The sequence below is a fragment of the Pelodiscus sinensis genome, chromosome Z (genome assembly GCF_052426305.1).
Source record: "Pelodiscus sinensis isolate ZL-2025 chromosome Z, ASM5242630v1, whole genome shotgun sequence".
In the NCBI taxonomy this organism is placed as follows: domain Eukaryota; kingdom Metazoa; phylum Chordata; order Testudines; family Trionychidae; genus Pelodiscus; species Pelodiscus sinensis.
This window is the reverse complement of record NC_143085.1, coordinates 6,290,798-6,311,332: the sequence shown is the minus strand read 5'-3', so window position 1 is coordinate 6,311,332 and position 20,535 is coordinate 6,290,798. Positions and strand designations below refer to the sequence as shown.

The 20,535-nt window shown below is 46.9% G+C and overlaps 2 protein-coding genes across 3 annotated transcripts in view; one reads left to right on the top strand and one right to left on the bottom strand.

Moving 5' to 3' along the window:
* RNF10 (ring finger protein 10) overlaps nucleotides 1–14,225 on the top strand; it is a 33,046-nt gene extending 18,821 nt beyond the window's left edge. Inside the window, exons 5-17 of one of the 2 annotated variants that reach the window (XM_075898079.2) lie at nucleotides 162–346; nucleotides 427–563; nucleotides 2,916–3,076; nucleotides 3,720–3,854; nucleotides 4,040–4,286; nucleotides 4,529–4,662; nucleotides 5,137–5,254; nucleotides 5,807–5,908; nucleotides 6,487–6,618; nucleotides 9,063–9,172; nucleotides 9,503–9,563; nucleotides 10,995–11,153; nucleotides 12,887–14,225. In XM_075898079.2, coding sequence (XP_075754194.1) covers nucleotides 162–346; nucleotides 427–563; nucleotides 2,916–3,076; nucleotides 3,720–3,854; nucleotides 4,040–4,286; nucleotides 4,529–4,662; nucleotides 5,137–5,254; nucleotides 5,807–5,908; nucleotides 6,487–6,618; nucleotides 9,063–9,172; nucleotides 9,503–9,563; nucleotides 10,995–11,153; nucleotides 12,887–12,963 — 1,758 coding nt within the window. In that variant the 3' untranslated portion in view covers nucleotides 12,964–14,225. Of the gene's footprint in view, nucleotides 1–161; nucleotides 347–426; nucleotides 564–2,915; nucleotides 3,077–3,719; nucleotides 3,855–4,039; nucleotides 4,287–4,528; nucleotides 4,663–5,136; nucleotides 5,255–5,806; nucleotides 5,909–6,486; nucleotides 6,619–9,062; nucleotides 9,173–9,502; nucleotides 9,564–10,976; nucleotides 11,154–12,886 lie in introns of both variants that reach the window. The other variant, XM_075898078.2, reaches the window with a different exon arrangement.
* On the bottom strand, nucleotides 14,045–19,491 carry POP5 (POP5 ribonuclease P/MRP subunit). Its single transcript, XM_075898080.2, has 5 exons — nucleotides 19,222–19,491; nucleotides 19,004–19,146; nucleotides 18,548–18,697; nucleotides 17,737–17,820; nucleotides 14,045–17,536 (listed from the first exon to the last, which is right to left on the bottom strand). The coding sequence occupies exons 1-5, from the start codon at nucleotides 19,239–19,241 to the stop codon at nucleotides 17,430–17,432; spliced, it is 504 nt and encodes a 167-aa protein (XP_075754195.1). The 5' UTR covers nucleotides 19,242–19,491; the 3' UTR covers nucleotides 14,045–17,429.
* Nucleotides 19,492–20,535: the final 1,044 nt, after the last annotated feature.

The following is a 20,535-nucleotide window of genomic DNA, read 5'->3' as shown; positions in this document are numbered from 1 at the left end:
CATTGAAATCCAATAATGTGACACCAGCCTTCTTGGAAAGGTCCCAGTCTGTCTTGGCCAAACATTTCTACCCTCTAGAGAAAGTGACTGACTTTTCAACATATTTCCGTTTTCTAATGTTAGTAACTTATTTGTATTATTCTTCTATTATGGCCATCCAGCGAATCTGTAGCCATGAAGTGCCCTCGTGCCCAATATGCCTATATCCACCAACTGCAGCTAAGATCACCCGTTGTGGGCATATCTTCTGCTGGGCATGCATTCTACACTATCTCTCCCTGAGTGAGAGAACCTGGAGCAAATGCCCCATCTGTTATGGGTCCATTCACAAGAAGGATCTCAAGAGGTAAGATTTACAGACTACTCAGATTCCTTCATCTGTTTGTAAAGTTGATTCTTGCTACTTAGTTTGTTCCTGTATTGCAGTGTTGTTGCTATGGAAACACGCCAGTATGCAATTGGTGACACCATTACTATGCAGTTAATGAGAAGGGAGAAAAGTGTGTTGATACCACTGCCCAAATCCAAGTGGGTGAATGTAGAGCAGCCCATTCACTTGGGAGGTGAGTACTCCATGAAATCTCTTCTGGAATGTTGGCTGCATGTATGACAAACCTGATTGTGGAAGCAGGTTGCTATGGGAAACCTCACTTAGCTCACTATGGATGCATTTATATATGGCCCATTAGAAACCTTTAGTATTTGAAAGTAACTCAATCCTTGTACTTAATCGAGTTAACTATCATCTCTTAAATTACTAAATTGCAGTCTCCTAAGGTACAGCTACACAGCAACTTTATTTTTAAATAACTAGCGTTATTTTGAAATTTAGTCCACAGCTACACAGCAGGCGGTGATTTTGAAATAATGTTGAATACTGTCAAGCTGGAAGACTTCTTACTCTAACTCCCGTAATCCTCATTGTATGAGTAAGGGAAGTCAGGAAGAGCTTATTCAAAATAATCTGTGTAGATTCTCCCAGTGTTGAAATAAGCTACACAATTGATGGAGCTCAATTTGTGTACCTTATTTCATGTTAAGGTCTTCTCTGTAGACGCACTGCTACTCTAGAACTCCCTTCCTTCCATAAACTTGCTCCAGTACACTGTGTTCCTCTAGTATGGTGCAAGGTCCTGCCATCCCAGAATAATTTACTGAATGTTTGTTCTGTATTTCATAACTATTTATGCATCATTGCAGAGCTCATTTCTTTTTGTTGGTCTTAGTTCTTCATCTGTCTGGGTTTTTTCCTCTTCAACCAATAACTTGGCAGGAGAGTGATTTATTTTAGATTTGACTTTACCATGAATTACAGAATAATTGTAGCAGCAGCATGTATATGATTCTACCAGTGGAATCTCCTGATAGGTGATAGGTTTCCAAGGATCTGCAAGTTTTCCTATCTCTGGCTTGATTAAGAACATAAGGGCTATACTGGGGCAGACCAAAGGTCCGTCTAGCCCAGTGTTCTGTCTGCTGACAGTGGCCAGTGCCAGGTGCCCCATAGGGGGTGGACTGAGGACAATGACCAAGTATTTTGTCTCCTGCCATTCTTCTCCAGCCTTTGACAAACAGAGGCCAGGAGCACCATTCCTTACCCCCTGGCTAATAACCTTTTATGGACCCAACCTCTATGAAATTATCTAGCTCTTCTTTTAAACTGTTACAGTCCTAGCCTTCACAGCCTCCTCTGGCAAGGAGTTCCACAGGTTGACTGTGCGCTGTGTGAAGAACTTTCTTTTATTAGTTTTAAACCTGCTACCTATTTCATTTGGTGTCCTCTAGTTCTTATATTATGGGAACAAGTAAATAATGTTTGAGCTTCATAGTTATTTATACAGTGTTATACACTTAAAGCACTAATGGAAAAGATCGTGTTACAACTTGTGACTGCTGATAAGTTCTTCACGTTATCACTACTGTTTTATGGGTTATTTTTACCTGTGTGGTCTTTCAACCACTCCTATGCAAGGAAAGAAATTAAACTATTTCTATGCTCTAGGATCCTATATCAGGGGATTGGCCTTTAGAATAATTTCAGATGTTTATCTTAGGTATCGAGAGTTACAATTGCGCATGCATCAGTAACTCTTGAGGGTGGGGACATACAGCACTATATTGATATTGTAATGCTTGGCACTGGGATAACTGCAAACCCAGAAGAATCGGTATTAAGCTTGCTCTTAAAGGAAATCTAAATGTGGCAAAAGATGCAAAATGCACATATAAGATTGCTCTTTGCACCAGAGTAACACTATGAAACTGGGCGATGGTTGCATTTGGAAGAATGAAGATACCTAATGTCCTGTTAAAAGTTTATCTGGGTTTTCAAACACTGAAATTAATAAAAGCAATTTGGGGTAGAGGAAAGGAATATTTTGGTCACTATTTTAAAGTTTAGGTTTGATACCAAACTCTAAGGTTCAGTTCCTAGCCCTCAGTGAGAACCATCATCCTGAGGTCAGCCATCAAAATGAGGGAAGACTAGACTTGTCATTCCTGATGCTGTAAAGGGGTTAAGGCAGGAAATCCTTTTAGACAGTTTATTTAATAAAGAGCTCAAAGGTCCTCCCCTTTTTTAAAATAGAAGCCCATTGTAGAGTCTTTAAATGTAAAGAATCACACACTACAAATATTTGTGAGCAAGTCACTAAAACAAATACAGTGTAAACATTCTGCAATAATTTCTATAGAGACTGTTAACTTCATAATTTGCCATGGGAATTTACAATAAACTGCTCTCCTGTCATAGTAACTTCTTGCCAACACCCTTGTTTATGCACAGATCTAATCTTTAATAGACTTGCCGGCAAAGGGTAGATAAGATTATAATAGGAATGGATAAGTTGAAATTAGAGCTTGCTTCACATTGGGTGTCTACATGGATGTCTTTCTGATATTCTTTCCCTGGCCAGATGAGCAGCACAGCCAATACTCTAAGCTGCTGCTGGCATCCAAGGAGCAGGTGCTTCAGTGGGTGATTTTGGAAGAGAAAGCAGCATTACTCCGACAGTATGAGGAAGAAAAGCACACCACTGAGGCTTGTTTTATCGAGGCAGCTATCCAGGAACTGAAGGTGAGGACTACCCTCCAGTTGTGGTAGATTGTTAATGGTTACTTTATGCTTATTATGTGTGGGGGTTTTTTAAATGAAGGCCACATATTTAGTGACTTTTTTTGTATTATTTGGTGAGGGAAGAGGGAGAATTCTTCAAGTCTGTCAATATAAATATGGGAATTCAGTATCTACTGTAGCAATGATGTGTTAAAGAAAATACTCTTGCTTTGGAGCACTAGATACTAGCAAGGTAGATATTGGTGGCACCTGCTGATCAAAAGCAGCAGTATAAATACAGAAAGGGAATAACTACATACATGCCTATCACTAACAGAACTTTGCCACCAGCTTCTGAATGGTGTCATATCTTCAGAATGAGTTGTGTTGTGTTTGTCTTTGGATAAGGAATAATTCTTGGGGTAGTGGTTCTTTTGTCTTGTCTTTAACCAAACCTGTAAGTGCTTATTTCAGAGCCAATTTGTGACAGATGGCCAAGAGGTAACTTCTGAGTAATTTGATGTCCCTCACTCACCTGGTAACCAGTTCTGTAATAAAGGGACACTTGATCTGTGGCAGTTTGAGATCCAAGGAGAGGGAATAGAAACACTCTGTCATTGTCCTGGACTAAAGCTGAAATGTGTTCTTTGGGGGTGGCCTACAGGATCGAGAGAGGGTTCTGTCGTCTTCCGACCAGAGTAGCAACAGTGATGTTGCAGGAGCCACAGCAGCTGTAGAAGAATTGGTCCTGATGGAGCGCTCTATGGCCAGGGAGCCTGCAGCTTCCCAGGAGAAAAAGGTGGGTTTTTTGGTCCCTAGAACAAGCACAGTTGGGATCCAACTCTTCGCTATAGTGTAAGATAAGCAGGCAATGAGGATACCTGCCTTTCTCAGAGCATTATACCAGAGATTGTAATTCTTTCTTTCTTCTGAATGGAAGGATGTGAATTGAATACCGATGCTATGCTGTTTCTTCTGTAACAGGGTGTTCTGGCGTACCTTTCCGCATTTGATGAAGAGATAGTGGAAGCACACTCTGATTCTGGGAGCTCCTTTCCTCTTCCCCTGGAAGCAGAAGAGGAGGAGATATCTGAGGTGGACACTAGGAAGTTGGCAGATGTGAATGCTTCAAAAGAAACTAGTCCATCAGATAGCAAATATCAGGAATCTAATGTTACAACCAGCAGTGGACGATTGAGCAACTCCTCTCCTTTTTACTATTTCTATCAAGGTTAGTGGAATGGAGTCTCTGTGGAGGGAGAAAAAAGTGCTCCAGAGGCGGCATTTGTAGCTTCCATGGATTCATGAGCTTGTTATCCCCTATGAAAGAACTTCTTCACACAAGGAAGTCTAAAATTTCTTTTTTAATGTGTGAGACTCAGCTGGGAGGAATAGCTTTGATAAAACAATAATTTCAGGGGAGTTAAGAGTGCCTGAAGTGGAGAAGTGACAAGTGAGTTTCTTCCCTTCTAGCGGAGGATGGACAGTGTATGTATCTTCACCCTGTGAATGTTCGCTGTCTTGTTCGTGAGTATGGCAGCCTGGAAAACAGTCCAGAGAAGCTCACTGCAGCTGTGGTGGAGATAACTGGCTACTCTATGACAGAGGTAACTGCTATAGCTTCCCCTGTATTCTCAGTGATGGTTTCTTTCCTCAGGGAGGGCAGTTGAGGGCTGATTGGAAAGCTAGTACTAGGAAATAGCAGTTGTCAAGCAATTTCTAATACTTAACTGAAGCACCTCTCTTTTTTTGGGGGGGAGAAGGGGGTGTGCTGGGGGGTAGGGTCAGGATCTGCTTTTCTTGGAAGGCACCTTTGAGGCAGCAATGCCTATAAGCCAGATTTCACCTGGATTGACTGACTTCATTGGTGTAGCTTTCATTCTCTGTTCCTGAGAACATATTAATGTGGAGTACTTGGCAATATAAATATTGCCAAGACTGGGTCTGAGAACAAGTGGTGGGTGATGGTAATGTCATGTCCTAAAAATTGTATGAAACCCATGGTTGGGAAGTAAAAGACTTAGCCTGGAGGCCAATAAGTTCTGCTGCAATTAAATAGCTAATATCTCTTCTCCTTTCAGGATGTGCGACAGCGCCATCGTTACCTATGTCACTTGCCTCTCACCTGTGAGTTCAGCATCTGTGAACTGGCTCTGAAGCCTCCTGTCATATCTAAGGAGACCCTAGAGACATTTTCTGGTTAGTGCTTTCATTCCGTTTCCAAGTAGGGATCATACCCTGTAACCAGTGCTCTTTTTGTGACTGTACTGCCCGGTATGCAGTACTGGCATCTCCAGATACAGTACCAGCACCTCCAGTCAGAGCTCAGCAATTTTTCCCCTGGGATACAGGCACCTTTTTCAGTTATTTACTTATTTTTACCAAAAAAGCACTGCCTGTGACCATGAAGAGTTTGGAAGAAGGGGTAGCTGGGAGGGCAAATGGATAATGTGAATATAAAAGGCTCACTTGTTCTTCAGTCAGGCTAATTGTTCATGATGTTCATATCTAGAACTAGGGATTTGCCCCGCTCAGACTGAAGAATATTTTTGATTTGTCTGCAGCAAGTGAGATTTTTGTGTGTGGAATAGACAAAAATGTGAGAGTATGGACTAATGTGAGTGAATTTCCAGTCATACATGGATACTATGCTACACTTACTGTTTAACTTATCCATAAGTAACTCCAAAACTGGAAAGACTTACCAATTAGCTTTTTAACCTGGTATCCTATGCTTTATGTAACTCTTAGATGACATTGAAAAGAGGAAACGCCTGCGGCAGAAGAAAGCTCGTGATGAACGGCGTCGGGAACGCAGAATTGAGATGGAGGAGAATAAGAAGCAGGGCAAGTGTAAGTCTCTCTTGGGCACAACTAGTGGATTTCTACTTCTATTCACACCTTCCCAGCATTTGAATTGAGAATTTAGGGGATTTGTATTGAGCTACAGTTTGAAGGCCTGCCATGATTAATACATATTCACCATAACTTTGCTGTAAAACTCTAGCATTCTTTCCTTTTACTGAGATGAGTTGTGCTAGCTGGGTCAAAACATTTGACACAGCACAATTAAGTTTCTTCTCTACTATGCCCAGCCTATTGAAGCTGAAGAATGTGGTAGATCTTGCAGTGGAAAGGATGTATTGTATCCCTGTAACTTCCTGGATTCTGTGTCTAAATCCAAAGTCTCCTTTTCAACTGGAAATGTGAAGGAGGAACAAACATCTTCACAGGGATTATCTCTACCAAGGAGCAGGTCTTTTAGTTGGGTTTTTCTCAAGGTGTCAATGACAGTATCATTGTTTTCCTTCAGAGATCACTCCCAAAGCTCCTGAAACAACTTAACACTTGCGCACTAGTGACCCATTGCTTACGAACATTGCTTAATATGGAATAATGTTATTAAACACTATTTCTGGTTTTCTCTCTAGATCCAGAGGTCCACATTGCTTTAGAGAACCTGCAGCAGTTTCCTGCCTTCAGTTCTTGCTCAGGAGAACTCACCAGCAGTGAAAATCAGAGCTCCTCTTTGTCACTTCTTGATAGCTCTGTCTCTTTCACAGGTGAGTAACTGTGAGAATACATAGATCAGTGGTCCCCAACCTTCTGAATTAATAAAAAGGGGGGGGGGGGATGTCCAAATGTTGAGCAAAAAATGCACCCTCCCTCCCCAAAAAATCATGGCACCTTTAAATCTCTCTCTCCATCCCCACCATGTTCCCACCATCTGCTGCCCTGTCTCCTCCCCTTGCTCCATCAGCTCCCCTGGTGCCTGCTGCCCCCCCAACCCCTCACCCTCCTCTGCTGTCCTGACTCCTGCCCTTCTCGCTGCCCTCAGCCCTCCTGAGACCTGCCCCCCTCCACCAGTCCTTCTCTCCACCGTGCCCACTCCTCCAGTAGCCCCACTCTGATCAGGTGAGCTACCCCCTCTAACACCTCCCTCTACACACCTGCCCTGCCTCTCTCCTCTGGTGCTGGTCCTTCCCCTGCAGGTGTCTGCCCTTCTGCTTCACCCCCAGAATCCCCTGGCACCTGCACCTTCCCTTAGCCCTGCACCCTCCTGGTGCCTCCCCCTTCCCTCACTGCCCCCACCCCCTTTGCCCTCTTTTTCATGCCCCTGTGCCCTCACACATGCCTTGCTCCATCCCCGCCTTCCTCATGCCTACCCCTTCTTTCAAGCCTTCTCCCAGCACCGCCCCTCCCACCATAGCCCCCAATGCCTTTCCCCTCTCCTCTCCCAGCATCACCCTGTCGTCCCCCCCCTCCCACTGACACCTCCCCTCCTGCCCTTTTCCTCATTGTCTCCACCTGGTCCCCTGGCATTTTTCTCTCCTCCATGCTTCCCCTTTCTTCTCCTGACCTGCCCCCTCCCCTCAGCACAAGCTCCTTCCTCTCTCACCCTTTCCCCCTATTTTTCTCACACCCCCACCTTCTGCCTTCCAGTTTGTCTGTGATCGGGACCAGCCCCAGTTGCTTCTATGACCCCAGACCATGTGCTGGGCCTGGAGCTGGGCCATGTGGTTTTAAAATGTAAAGACTTGGGCTGTGACATCACGGGCCGCCGGGTGTCTCCCCTCAACTTTTGCGCAGGCGTTTGAACACACTGTGCATGCGTTCCCTTGGATGTCTTGTGAACCAGCGTCTCCCCCCTCAGCTGTTGCATGGCGGCACGCGCACCCCCTCCGTGCAACAGCTGAGAGGGGAGACGCTGGTTCACAAGACATCCGAGGAGCGCATGTGTGGTGTGTTTGCCGTGCATGCGCTTCCTTGGACGTCTTGTGAACCAGCGTCTCCCCCTCAGCTGTTGCGCAGCGGCATGTGCTCCCTCCAGTAGTCTCGCTCACCCTCTAGGGTGTGTGCACCCTACTTTGGAGATCACTGTTTCAAAAATGCTGGCGCGGGCACACAAAAATGCCCCAGTAGTCGCGATGGCTCCCACGGGCACTGTGTTGGGAACCCCTGACATAGATGGATTGATGCAGTCCCTCCCCCAAGCTTTCTGATTCAGAACTCCAAGCTAAACTTCCACTGCTAGCCACAAAATCTGTGTGTTAGTGGTGAAATCCAAAAGTCCAATCTCTAGAAATGGAAGACTAAAGTGTATTTCTTAGGGATGTAAAATCCCATTTAAATGGTTAACCAATTAAAAGGGGTTGAGGGAAGCTGCTCCAGGCCAGGGGGGCTTCCCCCTCCGAGTGCAGGCATGTCAGCTGAGTCTGCCATGGACAGGAAGCTGCTCTAGTCCCTCCAACAGTTAACCTTTCACAGCCCTAATATCTCCATACGTGTTTTGCCTATCATCCCTATGTCTTGTCTCGATCGTGGGTCTGAGCATTGCATTGAGGCCACCACTTACAAGAAACCTCATATTGGAGGAAAAGGAACAGGTACTTCCAAGAAATGCACCTCACTCTCAAGGGGAGTTGGGAAAGGTTGTAACTGTGTAATTCTGCCTTGAGTAAACCACCATTTATTTTTCTTGTGCATTGTAACCTGAGACCTGCTACCTTTAACGCTGAATATAGGAGGCTTCCCTTTTTTAGCTCTGAGAAGGACAAAGGCCAATGACTCTACCACTCTAGGTGAGTCTCATCTTGGGTCTCCTTCCAGCATTCAGGGACAGTCCTTAGTCATTTGCTTTCTAGTAAGAGTTTTATACAAGGACAATCTTAGGACAGTCTGTATAAGATGCAAAATAGCATATGGGAAAATATAGACCGCATGCATTGAGAAATGATAGGCTATAATGCATTAGTTAACTCTGCTGACTGCTTCGTTCACTTCTTTCTCCTCGGGGTATGTCTACATTACCAGGTTATTTTGAAATAAGCTTATTCCTCTTCACAAACAGGAGTCTCTTTGAAATAAGAGGCTTGGTAGTATGGATGCTCGCCTTGCTATTTTGAAATAAGGAGTTATTTTGAAATCTCCAATGCCAGACATGCCCTTAGTTCCACAAATGTGGGATTTTGCTAATGTAATTGACTTTCCTGGTCTGATAATCTAGTCTCTGCAGAATCTGTCTCGACTCCATTGTCAACTGCTGCTAGCCTGGTTAGCCCATCATTATGTATTGGGAGCCTGGAAGAAGAATCTACCTTCCCCTCTTTTGCCCAGGTAAATCCTCCTTTCTCTAAAATAGCATATGCAACAGAACCCCCCAACTGACTGTCTTGATGTTTTCTCCCTGGCCTGAAGTTTAAAACCTCAAAGCAAGGCCTACTGGCTGCTAAAATGGGAGGATCTTACCTCTCCGAGTTTATTGATGTTGGCAAAAGACCCGTAATACTAAAACAGTCCTTGAAGGTTGTGTTATACAAACTGCATCATTTCCGTACAACTTCCTTAGGGTATGGAAGGGGATGCTAGCAGATAGGTCTTGGTAAGCTTTTTTATGCTTTTTTTCTCATGCTTTTTCCTCTGCTCTTTTCTCACCATACTTGATAGATGTTGAGGGTTGGAAAAGCAAAGCCAGAAAAGTGGCCCAAAGCTGCCTCAGACACAAGAGGTAAGGAAATCCTCCTTTTGAAAGCCTATTTCCAGTGATTAAATTTGGACTGAATTTGGCAAGCCCCTATTCTGGCCAATTTCATGGCCAGAGGATTTTAAAACTTGTCAATATCAGATATTTCCATCTGAAATGTCAGTGTTCTAACTATAGAGGTCCTGTCCTAAAATGGGATTTAGGAGTGTGGAGTTACAAAATTGTAGTAGAGGGGTCCCCAAGATAACTATTCTCACTTCTGTGCTGCCTTCAGAGCTGAGCTCTGAAGGCAGCACCCTTCTAGCAGTTAGAGGTAGTTCTGGGAGGTGGAGGTGGGTAGAATCTCCCCCATACTGTTGGGAGAACCCCTGCAGGAGTTCATTCCATGCCAGAGACAGATTAAGGTAGGTGCCCCTCGTCAACTTGAGATTCCCCCCCAGGAAAAATGGTTGTACCAGCCTTGGACCTCAGAGGTTTCTTCCTACTAAACAGCTATAGGGGAAGAAGCCTCAAGCCTGGACTGGAGTGGCTGGGTGTAGGATGCCCCCAGGGGAGGAGAGCCAGAGCCCAGGCTATTACTGCTGAGGGAGTCCCCTGCCCAGAAGAAGCTGCTGCAGGACAAAGCCCCAACCTTGGCACCTAGATCTGGAGCTGTGGCAGGAGCCCAGCTTCCAGGCTGTTGCAGTATACAAATGAGGGAGTATTGCCCTTGTTTCCTGTACTGCCTCTGGAGGTGGGTCTAATGAGGGGGAACAACTCCTGTCCTTCCCCAGAACAGCATCTAGGAGCCGCAGGGGAGATCAGATTTCACAGGGACGTGCTGATTTCACATTCTGACATTTTTCACTGCCATTAAATTGGTAGGGCTCTAACCTGCATAATTTCAGGTGTAATCGCTACTGAATAAAAGCACTCTTGTACAACCTCGGCAATACAACTCTTCCATCATCTGTAGGGCTTTGCTAAATTCATGGTTTGTTTTGACCAACTAATGGTCATAGGATTTTTAAAAATGTAAACTTCATGATTTAGTTACAGAAATCTGAAATTTCTTGGTGTAATTGTAGGAGTCCTGACACACAAGGAGGCATGAGTGGTGTTGCAAGGTTATTGTATGGGGGTTATGATATTGCTTCCCTTCTGCATTACTGCTGGCAGTGCTGCTGCCTTCAGTGGGCAGCTGGAGGGAAGCAGCTACTAGCTGGATTGCCAGCTCTGGAGGCAGAGCTGGTACCAGCAGCAGTGCGGAAGTGAGAATGGCAATACTGTGACACCCCTCCTCTGCAATGCCCTTTGAGTTAGGACCCCCCAATTTGCTATCCTCTACTACACAGACTTCACAAGGGAAAGGTGCACAAGATCAGATGGCATGATCTTCACATACTTTTTGTGGCTGTGAATTTGGTAGGTAAGGCCTTAATTTTTTGGCCTTTCTAGAAATCTTCTTCCTTCCAGATCAGAATACCCTGGCACCTCCTGCTCCAGCAGATAGTGATGGAGAGAGTGACAACTCTGACCGTATACCTGTGCCCAGCTTCCAGAACTCCTTTAGCCAAGCTATTGAGGCAGCCTTCCTAAAGTTGGACAAGCCGTCCACAGCGGACTCCCTTTCTGGTAAGAGCAGAGCAAACTTTTCAGGTGACCAATTACCATTTGCTGTTCCTTGATAGAAGGAATCCTTCCTCCCAGTGTACAGGAACCATAAAAGCCCCATTTGTAGCTGGGCAAGTTTCTCCCAGTGCTGGCACTGCATAAGTTATATGGTGTCCCCACCCAAGTCTTTGCATAGCAGTGTAGTGGTATGCTGGGGATAGAATTGTAACAACACTAGAACCATTCTGAGCAGTGCCAAGCTGCAGAGTTGCTCAGAGGCAAACTGAAGGAGCTACTCTTAAGTTACAGTGGAAGTTACACCTGCCTTAACAGGCCCAGAATCACATAAGCATTGTGATGGCTTAAAACCACATTCTCTTACTCCTGGACTGCACCTGAGTTGGTCCTGAGAGGCACAGCATACAATTGTATCTTCAGCATTCACCATGCACCATCTTCTTGCTGCTCACTGTCAGGGTGGGCAATTTTTGATGGGGTACACTCAGAGCTGGCCCAAGGTATGGGCCAACCAGGCTATTGCCTGGGGTGCCCCATTGTAAGGGGCACCGTGCAGGGCTGCTGGGCTATTGCCGGGGGTGGGGCCTTGCATGCGCTGGGGTCTTGGGATGCACGAATGGCTCAGGCAGGCCCTGGGGGCACTCCAAGAATTTGGTAAGGGGTCAAGAGCTGCACTCTTCCTTTATTGATGGAGGAGGTGCAGGGTTTGGGGTGGAGGTGGCATGCAGAAGGGAACTTGGCATTGGGGATTGGGTGTGGAATCCTTTAAGTTGGGTGAAGTATAGGACTTGGGACAGAGGATTGGGGTGTAGGGGAGTGTGCAGGAGAAGATTCTGACGTAGGTCAGAAATGCAGGAGGGGGTACAGGGGTTTGGATTGTGACCTGGGGAAGGTGATAGGGTTACTGGGAATCTGGGTTATATAGGTCAGGGGTACAGGAGGGGGAGCAGAGTGGGTAGGGACAGTGAAGGGATAGGGTGCTTGAGGCAGGCCCTGGCTAGGAGGCACTTACCTATATGGCTCCTGGCTGGCAGCCAAAGTGGTTCCTCAGGCAGGCTCCCTGCCTTCCATGCCCCCACGTGCTCAGAGTGGCTGATTGCAGAGACCATGTACTTCTCTGAGCACGGCTAGTTCTGGGGGCAGGGAGGTACTTTGTGGCTTGCCTGCCCTGCAAACACTGCCCAGGCAGAGAGCATGTTGCCCCAGCAACTGGCCACTCTGAAGAGCAGGGCAGATAGGAAGCCTGCCCGAGGCTCCTGTTGCACCACAGGCCAGATAGGGCAGCTTGGTGGGCTTGGGTCAACCCACAGGCTGTAATTTGCCTGCCTTTGCCCTATGAGCAAGGATTGGTCATCTGTGGTAAGATGGGCTTAGCTCATCCCAAAGTTTTTTGTGGTCTCTGGAACTTCCATGACACATTCTGCAGCCAACTGTAGTTATATAGAAGTTCCCTAACTAATTCATATATTGATGCTGTCATTTAAATGAATATGCATTGAATGATGTACTAGTCTGTTAAATGCTGCCATCCAACTTGCAGTTGCAGTGTGTTGCAAATGCACTTGTTCTTAACCCTTATGAATGGGGTTTCTGTTGCCAAACAATAGAAAACAAGATTCTAAGTACATACATTGGAACTAAATCTTCTCCCAATTTATTCACAATGAAGTGGGAAAAATCACAGGACCTGGGGAGAAATATGGCTTGATCTAAGCCAGTTTTTTTTCTTTTTACAGAGGAAAAGGGAGGCAAGAAAAGAAAGAAGCAGAAACAGAAGCTGCTATTTAGCACCTCAGTTGTCCACACAAAGTGATGCTGCTGTCTAAAAGTTCTGTTTCCTGGTTTTCATTTGCTTTTTGTTTTGCTGCTATAGTTTAAGTATTTAAGCTTGATCAGACTAAATCCATGTTTCTAGGCCTTGAGGGAAGAAGGCCCATCATTTAATTCTAGCACATTTGGATGGTTTATACCAAAATTAAAGTATTAAGAGAAACTGAACCTGGCTACCTTTATCCAAGGTTTCCAGTTTGTGCCAAGTCAGTTCTTTTGGCCCATCAACAGTTTAAATATTTCTATTGCTATCTGTGGCATTGCCAGTTGTTGCAGTGTGGTTTTTCATTCAAAAGGCAGAGAACCTCTACTGTCCCTACCTGTGTATAAGAGAAACAGTACATAGTATCTGGCAATAGGTGCAGTTTGCTGTAAAGCAAATTCTTTTTCTTAGCAAGTGCAGTTCGCCCCCTGCTGGAAAGATGCAATAATGAAGAGATTCCTGATTCTAAATTGTAGAGGAAGGAGGGGTCTTAATCTTCAAAATGATGACACAAATAGCTGATGATACTCACTCCTTCTGGTACCTAAGGATTAGACCAAGGGTGGAAATAAAGTAGATCTTTTTTTATCAACCTCAAATTACAATTCATTCTGAAATGTAGAGTCCAGGATTTATGTCAAAGTAACTTTACATTGGAATGCAAAGTGGTTACATTATTGTGACCACATGGATGTGGTAAGACTGCAATATTTAGCCAGCACAGGTTAAAAAGAATTTCTTTGTCTGCATGATCTGGAATAAACCACCAGCTCTTGATAACTAGACTGGGTGGTTTTTTGAGACCAGCTGCATTTGAATCAAGGGAATAGGTGACATCTTTGATATCTGCAGATTTGTTAACCTCACAGTAGCAAACCAGGCTGTCCTATCTTTTGAGGACAGGGGCCTTATTTTGCTTTTTGTAGGGATGTAAGTTGGATTGTTCTAGGCTCATCTTACTATAAACAAATCTTTTTCCTCTCTCTCTCTCTCTCTCTCTCTCTCTCTCTCTCTCTCTCTCTCTCTCTCTCTCTCTCTCTCTCTCTCTCTCTCTCTCTCTCTCTCTCTCTCTCTCTCTCTCTCTCTCTCTCTCTCTCTCTCTCTCTCTCTCTCTCTCTCTCTCCCTGCCCCTTCCCCCCCCCCCCATCACCCACTTTTTTTTGGGAGTGGTCTCATTCTGCATTGCCTGTGGTTTAATTTGAAGCTAATGAGCTAAGTGGTATGGATTTTCATTAAATAAAATGAACTGTAGGTGTAATGTACCAGCAGTGGTGAACAGTTGCAATAAATCATGCACAACTGGAATTGGTGGTGGGGGAGGTTCTTTCTCTGTACTCTGGCATGCTTGTTAGAGCTCGATTTGAAAAGTGTTTTTTCTGTTAGGCTGAGCAGATGCTGCCTGAAAAGGCTTCCTTTACAGCCAGTTGTAAAGGCAAAGAATGTAGCTGTGCCCCTAAGCTTCTAGCTCTTCCTTACAAAATATTGAGTTTTCTTAAGTTCCTTAACTTATCAGGAATGTCCAAGTCTTGTCTAGGGATGTGAATTGGTTAACTAATCAAATCAACAATTTCAGTTGACTACTTGATTAGTCAATATGAGGGTGAGGGGACTGCTTCAGCTGCAGCTCTGCACTTTAACAGCAGTCCTGGACTAGTGGGACCAAGGGGGGAGGGGGCAGGGGGAGGAGAAGATGAGGCTAAACAATAAAGCAGCAGCTGTATAAAGTGGGGAGGGAAGGCTGAAGTCTCAGCTCCCCAGCCCTGTCCATTTTCCCTCTGCCTTGCAAGCTCCATGGAGTAAGAAACACACTGGTAAAAATCCATCAAGAGAGCCAGACAAGCTCAAGCTCCCTGGGGCTGAGGCAGGTTTACCTCTCCTTGCCTGCCTTTCTCTGCCTCCTTTACTTCCCAATGCCCTTCCCTTCCTGAAGGTGCAAAGAAATGCCAATCGCTGTACTGTTCAACACAGTCACTAATAAACCCGTGTGGGGCAGCAGAGGCAGGAGGAAACAGTTCTGAGAGCAGCCAGATATCATTACCTACTTGAGTCAGGAGCAAAGCAGCATCCTCAGCCTGCAGCACAAAATAAGGACTTCAGCCTGCAGCTGAAAAGTGAGCTAAGGGAAGAATTGGGGAGCTGACATGAAGTGCTTCCTTGGGAACTACCTGGGTGTTAGAGAAGGGGAAGGATGCAGAAAGAGATACCAAGTAAGCAAATGCCCAGGGTGGAGCATGCTGCAGCACCTACCTAGGTACTGGGTCCAAACCTGCAATATGTAGTCCCCTCTGAGCAGTGTGTGATTAGCTGAGGGGGAGCATAGGGCCTGTAACCCTATTTCTGTGTTACGTTAACCCTGTACTTTAATATGCACCCTAGCCCCATTGCCCAACCCTGGGGAATAAGCATTCTGGCAGCAGGAAGCAGCATTGCAGGGATGAGGGAGGCATCCCTAGTCTTGTCTGTCTTGGATATGCTGGAAGAGACTATGCCATGGGTTCCCAAACTGTGGTGTCTGAAGAAATTCCAGAGGGGGTGTGAGGCAACCCAGCCCTACACATACCCCATCAATCCCACCCTGAGTGTTGCTATTTTTTTGGGATGGGGGCATGAGGGTTTCTCAAATCAAAAAGGGGGTGGTGATGCTGAAAAATTTGGGAACCACTGCTCTGTGCAGTGAATCTCACCCCCCCTTTAAGAAAAGGGGAGCTGTTGAACTCTTAAAGGTGTCTGAACTTTTCTCTAGCATGTTATTAGTATGAAGAACTACAGTCAGTTCCTCTTCAGCTCTTCCTTAATATCAGAACGATCTGCCAGACTTTTTCTAGTAACTTAAGAAAAGTTATACTACACCAGACCAAAGGTCTGTCTAGCCCAGTGCCCTGTCATCTTGCCTAGTTGTAACTGATGGACCTGTCCTCCCTTCACCTGTCAGTCTTGGCCTTCACAGCAGCCTCTCGCAGAGTTCCATGGGTTTACTGTGTGTTGTGTGAAGAAATCCTTTGTTTGTTAAGCTTGATGCTTTAGTTTGTGAGTAAATAATTCTTTATTTACTTTCTCCACACCAGTCATTTTATAGGCTGAAACCTCCCCCCCATTTTCTTTTCCAATTTGCAAGGTCCAATCCTATTAATCACTCATAAGGAAGCATAACAAGGAATAGTGGTACTTTAGACTAATTAATCAAGAAATTAGAACATAAGCCTTTGTGATAATTCACTTTTAGATGTCATCCAACTTGTTTTTGCTGAAAGTGACTTAACACCACTACCTTTCTGAAACCTGTTACAGCTTGACCCCTGATTTTTGTTGCCCTTTTCTTTTCCAGTCCCAGTTTTGTGGAGGTTTTTTTGAGATGGGAATAAAAGGAAACTTGAACGTTTCTCACGGTCATAAAACATCAAATCTATACATTCCTTTGTGCTCCCATTTTACTTAACACCAACTGGTTGTCTCTTCATGTGAGTACAAACTGCTTTGTTTATAAAAGCATTCACCTAAAACATCCCACAACATATTCTTGCAAATAAGAGAAACTTAATGAGTTCTGGTCAAGCACCCTCTCAAGCTTGTCTATACCAGCTCTTCCACTTGAGAAACTGAATTAGTTTGAGGCAATTTGAATAAAAATATGCATAGAACTTTCCTTTAACAATGCCTCCAATCCTCCCTTGACAGCTATGACTATTTTAACCTGGATGTGCTATGCGCTTTAGCCCTGGGTGTTTTGCAGCCTAAACTTTATGAAGGTTGAATTTCCATAAATAGTGGAGAGCAAAACACCCACTCTCAGGATGATTCATTCTCAAAGCAGCAATGGTGCATCTTTCCTTCAGTACAATTTACTCAGCAGTTTGAATACATTACCAACACATTTTAATCAATACCCAGACATAAGTATTGTCTCTTGATGGTAGCAGGGCAGCTACTCAAGACATCTAACTGTCAAACAGGTTTAGCCACAGACTTCAGAAGCAGGGCACTATAACAATCCTCAAAGAAATAACCTCTATGGGATACTAACTCAGTTTCACCTCAGCTACTGTAAAAAAGTAATCCTGATCTAATACCGGAATGATTCCCAGAGATAGGTATAGTTGGAGGAGGAGCTTAACCTAGAGCAGTCTTTAGGCCTGTTTTAAAAACTAAGCAAGCTCTAACTAATAGAATTTGTGTCCCAGGGGACAACTTGTTGAAAGGTAGCCTTCCATTTCCCCTCTCCTGGCTTGAAGAGATTCAGGCTTTTGCTTAAATAAAAGTGCTGCATTAGCTGAATTTTAAGGCTGCTGCCCAGTGATTTCACCAGAAATCGTTTTACCCTTTCCTTTATTTTCACAAGATCAAAATACAGTTAGAGATGCCTTGATTCTCATTTACTTAGCACAGGGCAGGCAGCCCAAGACATCTTTTAACAGGGTAGTTTTCCCAGTGCCTTACAGAAAGCACCACATTAGATTTAAAGTTTATGTTCAGTCTGTCTCTACACAGTCTTCTTCATCTCCACTGTGAAAATGCTCCTCCTCCACTTCTGTAAGGGAACAGCTTAGCAGAGACTTCTGGATGGACTGTCTTTCCTCTGTAACAATGATGAGGAGGCATAGTATGAAAAAAATTCATTATTCAATAGGTTTCAGAGGGAAGAACAGAGTTACATAGCTACAGTGATAAGACAGCCAGCTCTACCAAATAACCAGAGGCTGCAACAACACCCAAGTCCCCAAAAGTCTATGTGTAACAAAGTCCTTTTTGAAAGGTAGGAATAGAGCAGCCGCTTACCTTCACTGGTGCAATTATGCAATAGTAGCAGGAGCTGTTTCCTGTTGTACTGAACTAGAAATTTTTGACATGTTCTTATTGTCCCTGTTGAAGAAACAAGGGAACAAAGTCTGTATGATAGAGAACTAAAGCAAATTAAACACTACAGAGCAGAGCAAAAGTACATTTTAATGATACAATGTATTCTCCCTGTTCAACCAGGAAGTAGGAGTGTTATGGATCAAAAAACAAGAACATCACAGACCATAAACTACAGAAACCAGGCTGAACAGCAAGGAAAACTCTTACTTCCCACCGTTTGATATTTGTTAACACTTATTTGCCCAAACTTGCAAACCGCAGCAATACCAGGTGTCGTTTTCCTTCATTTAAGACTTAATCAAAAGTTTCCTGAGGACAGATGGTACCCAAGTTTGATGGGGGTGGCCAGCTCTTTGATGTAAATACTGAATTCATAGGGGTTAGGAAAATAGTCACACATGCAAAGTAGGTGGGCTTTTGTTTTTAAACAGTATAATGAACAGAGTAGTGAACAATTCAGCAGAATGAAAAAAATACCAGAGGTATAGAGGCCTCAGCACAACAAAAAATGTTTTAGCTTTTGGATTATCTATTTCAAGCCATTAAAGGGAAATTTGTATTAGCCTCAGTGAGGCAGAATCTGAGCGCACCTTCTGTCACAACTAGAAACATTAAACAACAGGGCTCTTCACTACTTTCTAATCATTGCAAGAATAGTAAGACACTCAAGATCTCAAAGTTCTGAGATTGAAGTGTCACAAGCTACCAAAAACACTCTTGAAAACCTTACCTCCAACATGTAATGTGTTGAAAAAACAGGAATAGCGCTGGTTCCTGTTCTCTAAGTAAGTGACAAAGGGAAGAGCTGACCAGAGGAGCCTATAAAAGTCCTTTCGGCATCGCAAGAGAACTATGCCTGTGTAGGCATTCAGGTATTTCACTGGGCACAGAAAATAACTGATTAGTACAAATGACATTTAATTGCTTAACATTAGAGGGTAATTCAGAAATGCTGGTTTATTCACAGAACCTCCTCTCTTATACTGCTGAAGTTCCAAGTCGCTTTTAGGGAGGAAGCAAAAGCTCATGTTCTAGTTCCACATTCGTGCAGCCACACCATTAAAAGGAAACAAGCCACTGCAAGGGGGCGAGGCGAGTCCCTCCCGAGCCCTCCTTCCTTAGCAGCCACTCGCCTGCAGGACCCCCCGCCCCCGTTGGCCTGACCGGGGGTCCGGCGGGCGCGCACCTGTGAAGGAGATGGAGCAGCACGCCAGCCCGTAGTCCCCGTGGGCGCGGGCAATGGCCTCCTTCACCGCCGCGCCCACCGCCCGCTCGTCCATGCACGGCCGGCAGCGCGGCTCCTCGGACACCAGCTCACACAGCAGGTACCTGCAAGGCGAGGCAGCCGCGTTAGCGCGCGACGGGAGGGGGCGGGGCCGCGCGGAGCAGGGAGCGCTGCCTCACCTGTGCTTGAACCGCACCATCGCCGCCTCGGCTGCGCGCGCACTGGCGCGCGGGACAGGGAGTCCGCCGCACGCTTCAGCCAATGGGAGCGTCGCCGCTGGCCCCCGCAGCCAATCAGCACGCCGCCGCGGGGGGAGGGACGAGAAACACCGCGATGGCGCGGCGGCTCACGTGCGCTTTTGCGTGCTGGGCCGCGGCGCTGGCGGGGTAGGGGGCGCGAGCGCGCGGGCTCCTCCTGCTGCTGCTGCCTGGTGGCGCAGAGCCCCGCCCCCGTCCTCCGCTGCGGCCGGCGCCAGCCCGCGCGGGGGCAGCAGAGTCTCGCGCAGCGCCCAGGCCTCCCGCTCGCGCCGCCTGCGCCAGCCGGGCCGGGGCGGGGCCACACGCGGGCGCCTCCAGCGTCGGCCCCCGCCGGCAGCTAGCGGCTCTCGAGCGCCGGCCTCGGCCTCGCCCCGCCCCGCCCCGCCCCGCCGCTGGCCCGAGGGGCCGGTCGCAGCCTCCGGCCGGGCAGCGCCTCCCCTCTCGCGCCGGGCAGACTTACCCCCCCCCGACCGCAATTGTGAGAGGCGGCCCCGCCCCGCCCTCATCTGCCCCCCCAGCTCCCTTGTCCTCGCCTGCCCCCCCTCAGCCCCCTCGCCTGCCCCCCTTGTCCTCGCCTGCCCCCCCTCAGCCCCCTCGCCTGCCCCCCTTGTCCTCGCCTGCCCCCCCTCAGCCCCCTCGCCTGCCCCCCCTCAGCCCCCTCGCCTGCCCCCCTTGTCCTCGCCTGCCCCCCCTCAGCCCCCTCGCCTGCCCCCTTGTCCTCGCCTGCCCCCCCTCAGCCCCCTCGCCTGCCCCCTTGTCCTCGCCTGCCCCCCCTCAGCCCCCTCGCCTGCCCCCCCTCAGCCCCCTCGCCTGCCCCCCTTGTCCTCGCCTGCCCCCCCTCAGCCCCCTCGCCTGCCCCCCCTCAGACCCCTCGTCTGCCCCCTTAGTCCCCTCGCCTGCCCCCCCTTGTCCTCGTCTGCCCCCCTCAGCCCCCTCGCCTGCCCCCTTAGTCCCCTCGCCTGCCCCCCCTTGTCCTCGTCTGCCCCCCTCAACTCCCTTGTCTGCCCCCCAGCTCCCTTGTCCTCATCTGCCCTGGACCCCCTTAGCTCCTCCGTCCTCATCTGCCCCCTCCCAGCTCCCTTGTCCTCATCTGCCCCCCTTTCAGCCTCCTTGTCTTCATCTGCCCTGGACCCCCTCAGCCCCCTTGTCCTCATCTGCCCCGCCCCCTCTCAGCTCCATTGTCCTCATCTGCCCCGCCCCCTCTCAGCTCCCTTGTCCTCATCTGCCCTGGACCCC

Coding starts and splice junctions, on each gene's coding strand:
- POP5 (XM_075898080.2), bottom strand. CDS start 19,241: ATGGTGCGGTTCAAGCACAG. Junction 18,698..19,003: donor CTGCTCCATCTCCTTCACAG/GTGCGCGCCCGC, acceptor TTCTGTGCCCAG/TGAAATACCTGAATGCCTAC. Junction 17,821..18,547: donor CAACACATTACATGTTGGAG/GTAAGGTTTTCA, acceptor TTTCTTCAACAG/GGACAATAAGAACATGTCAA.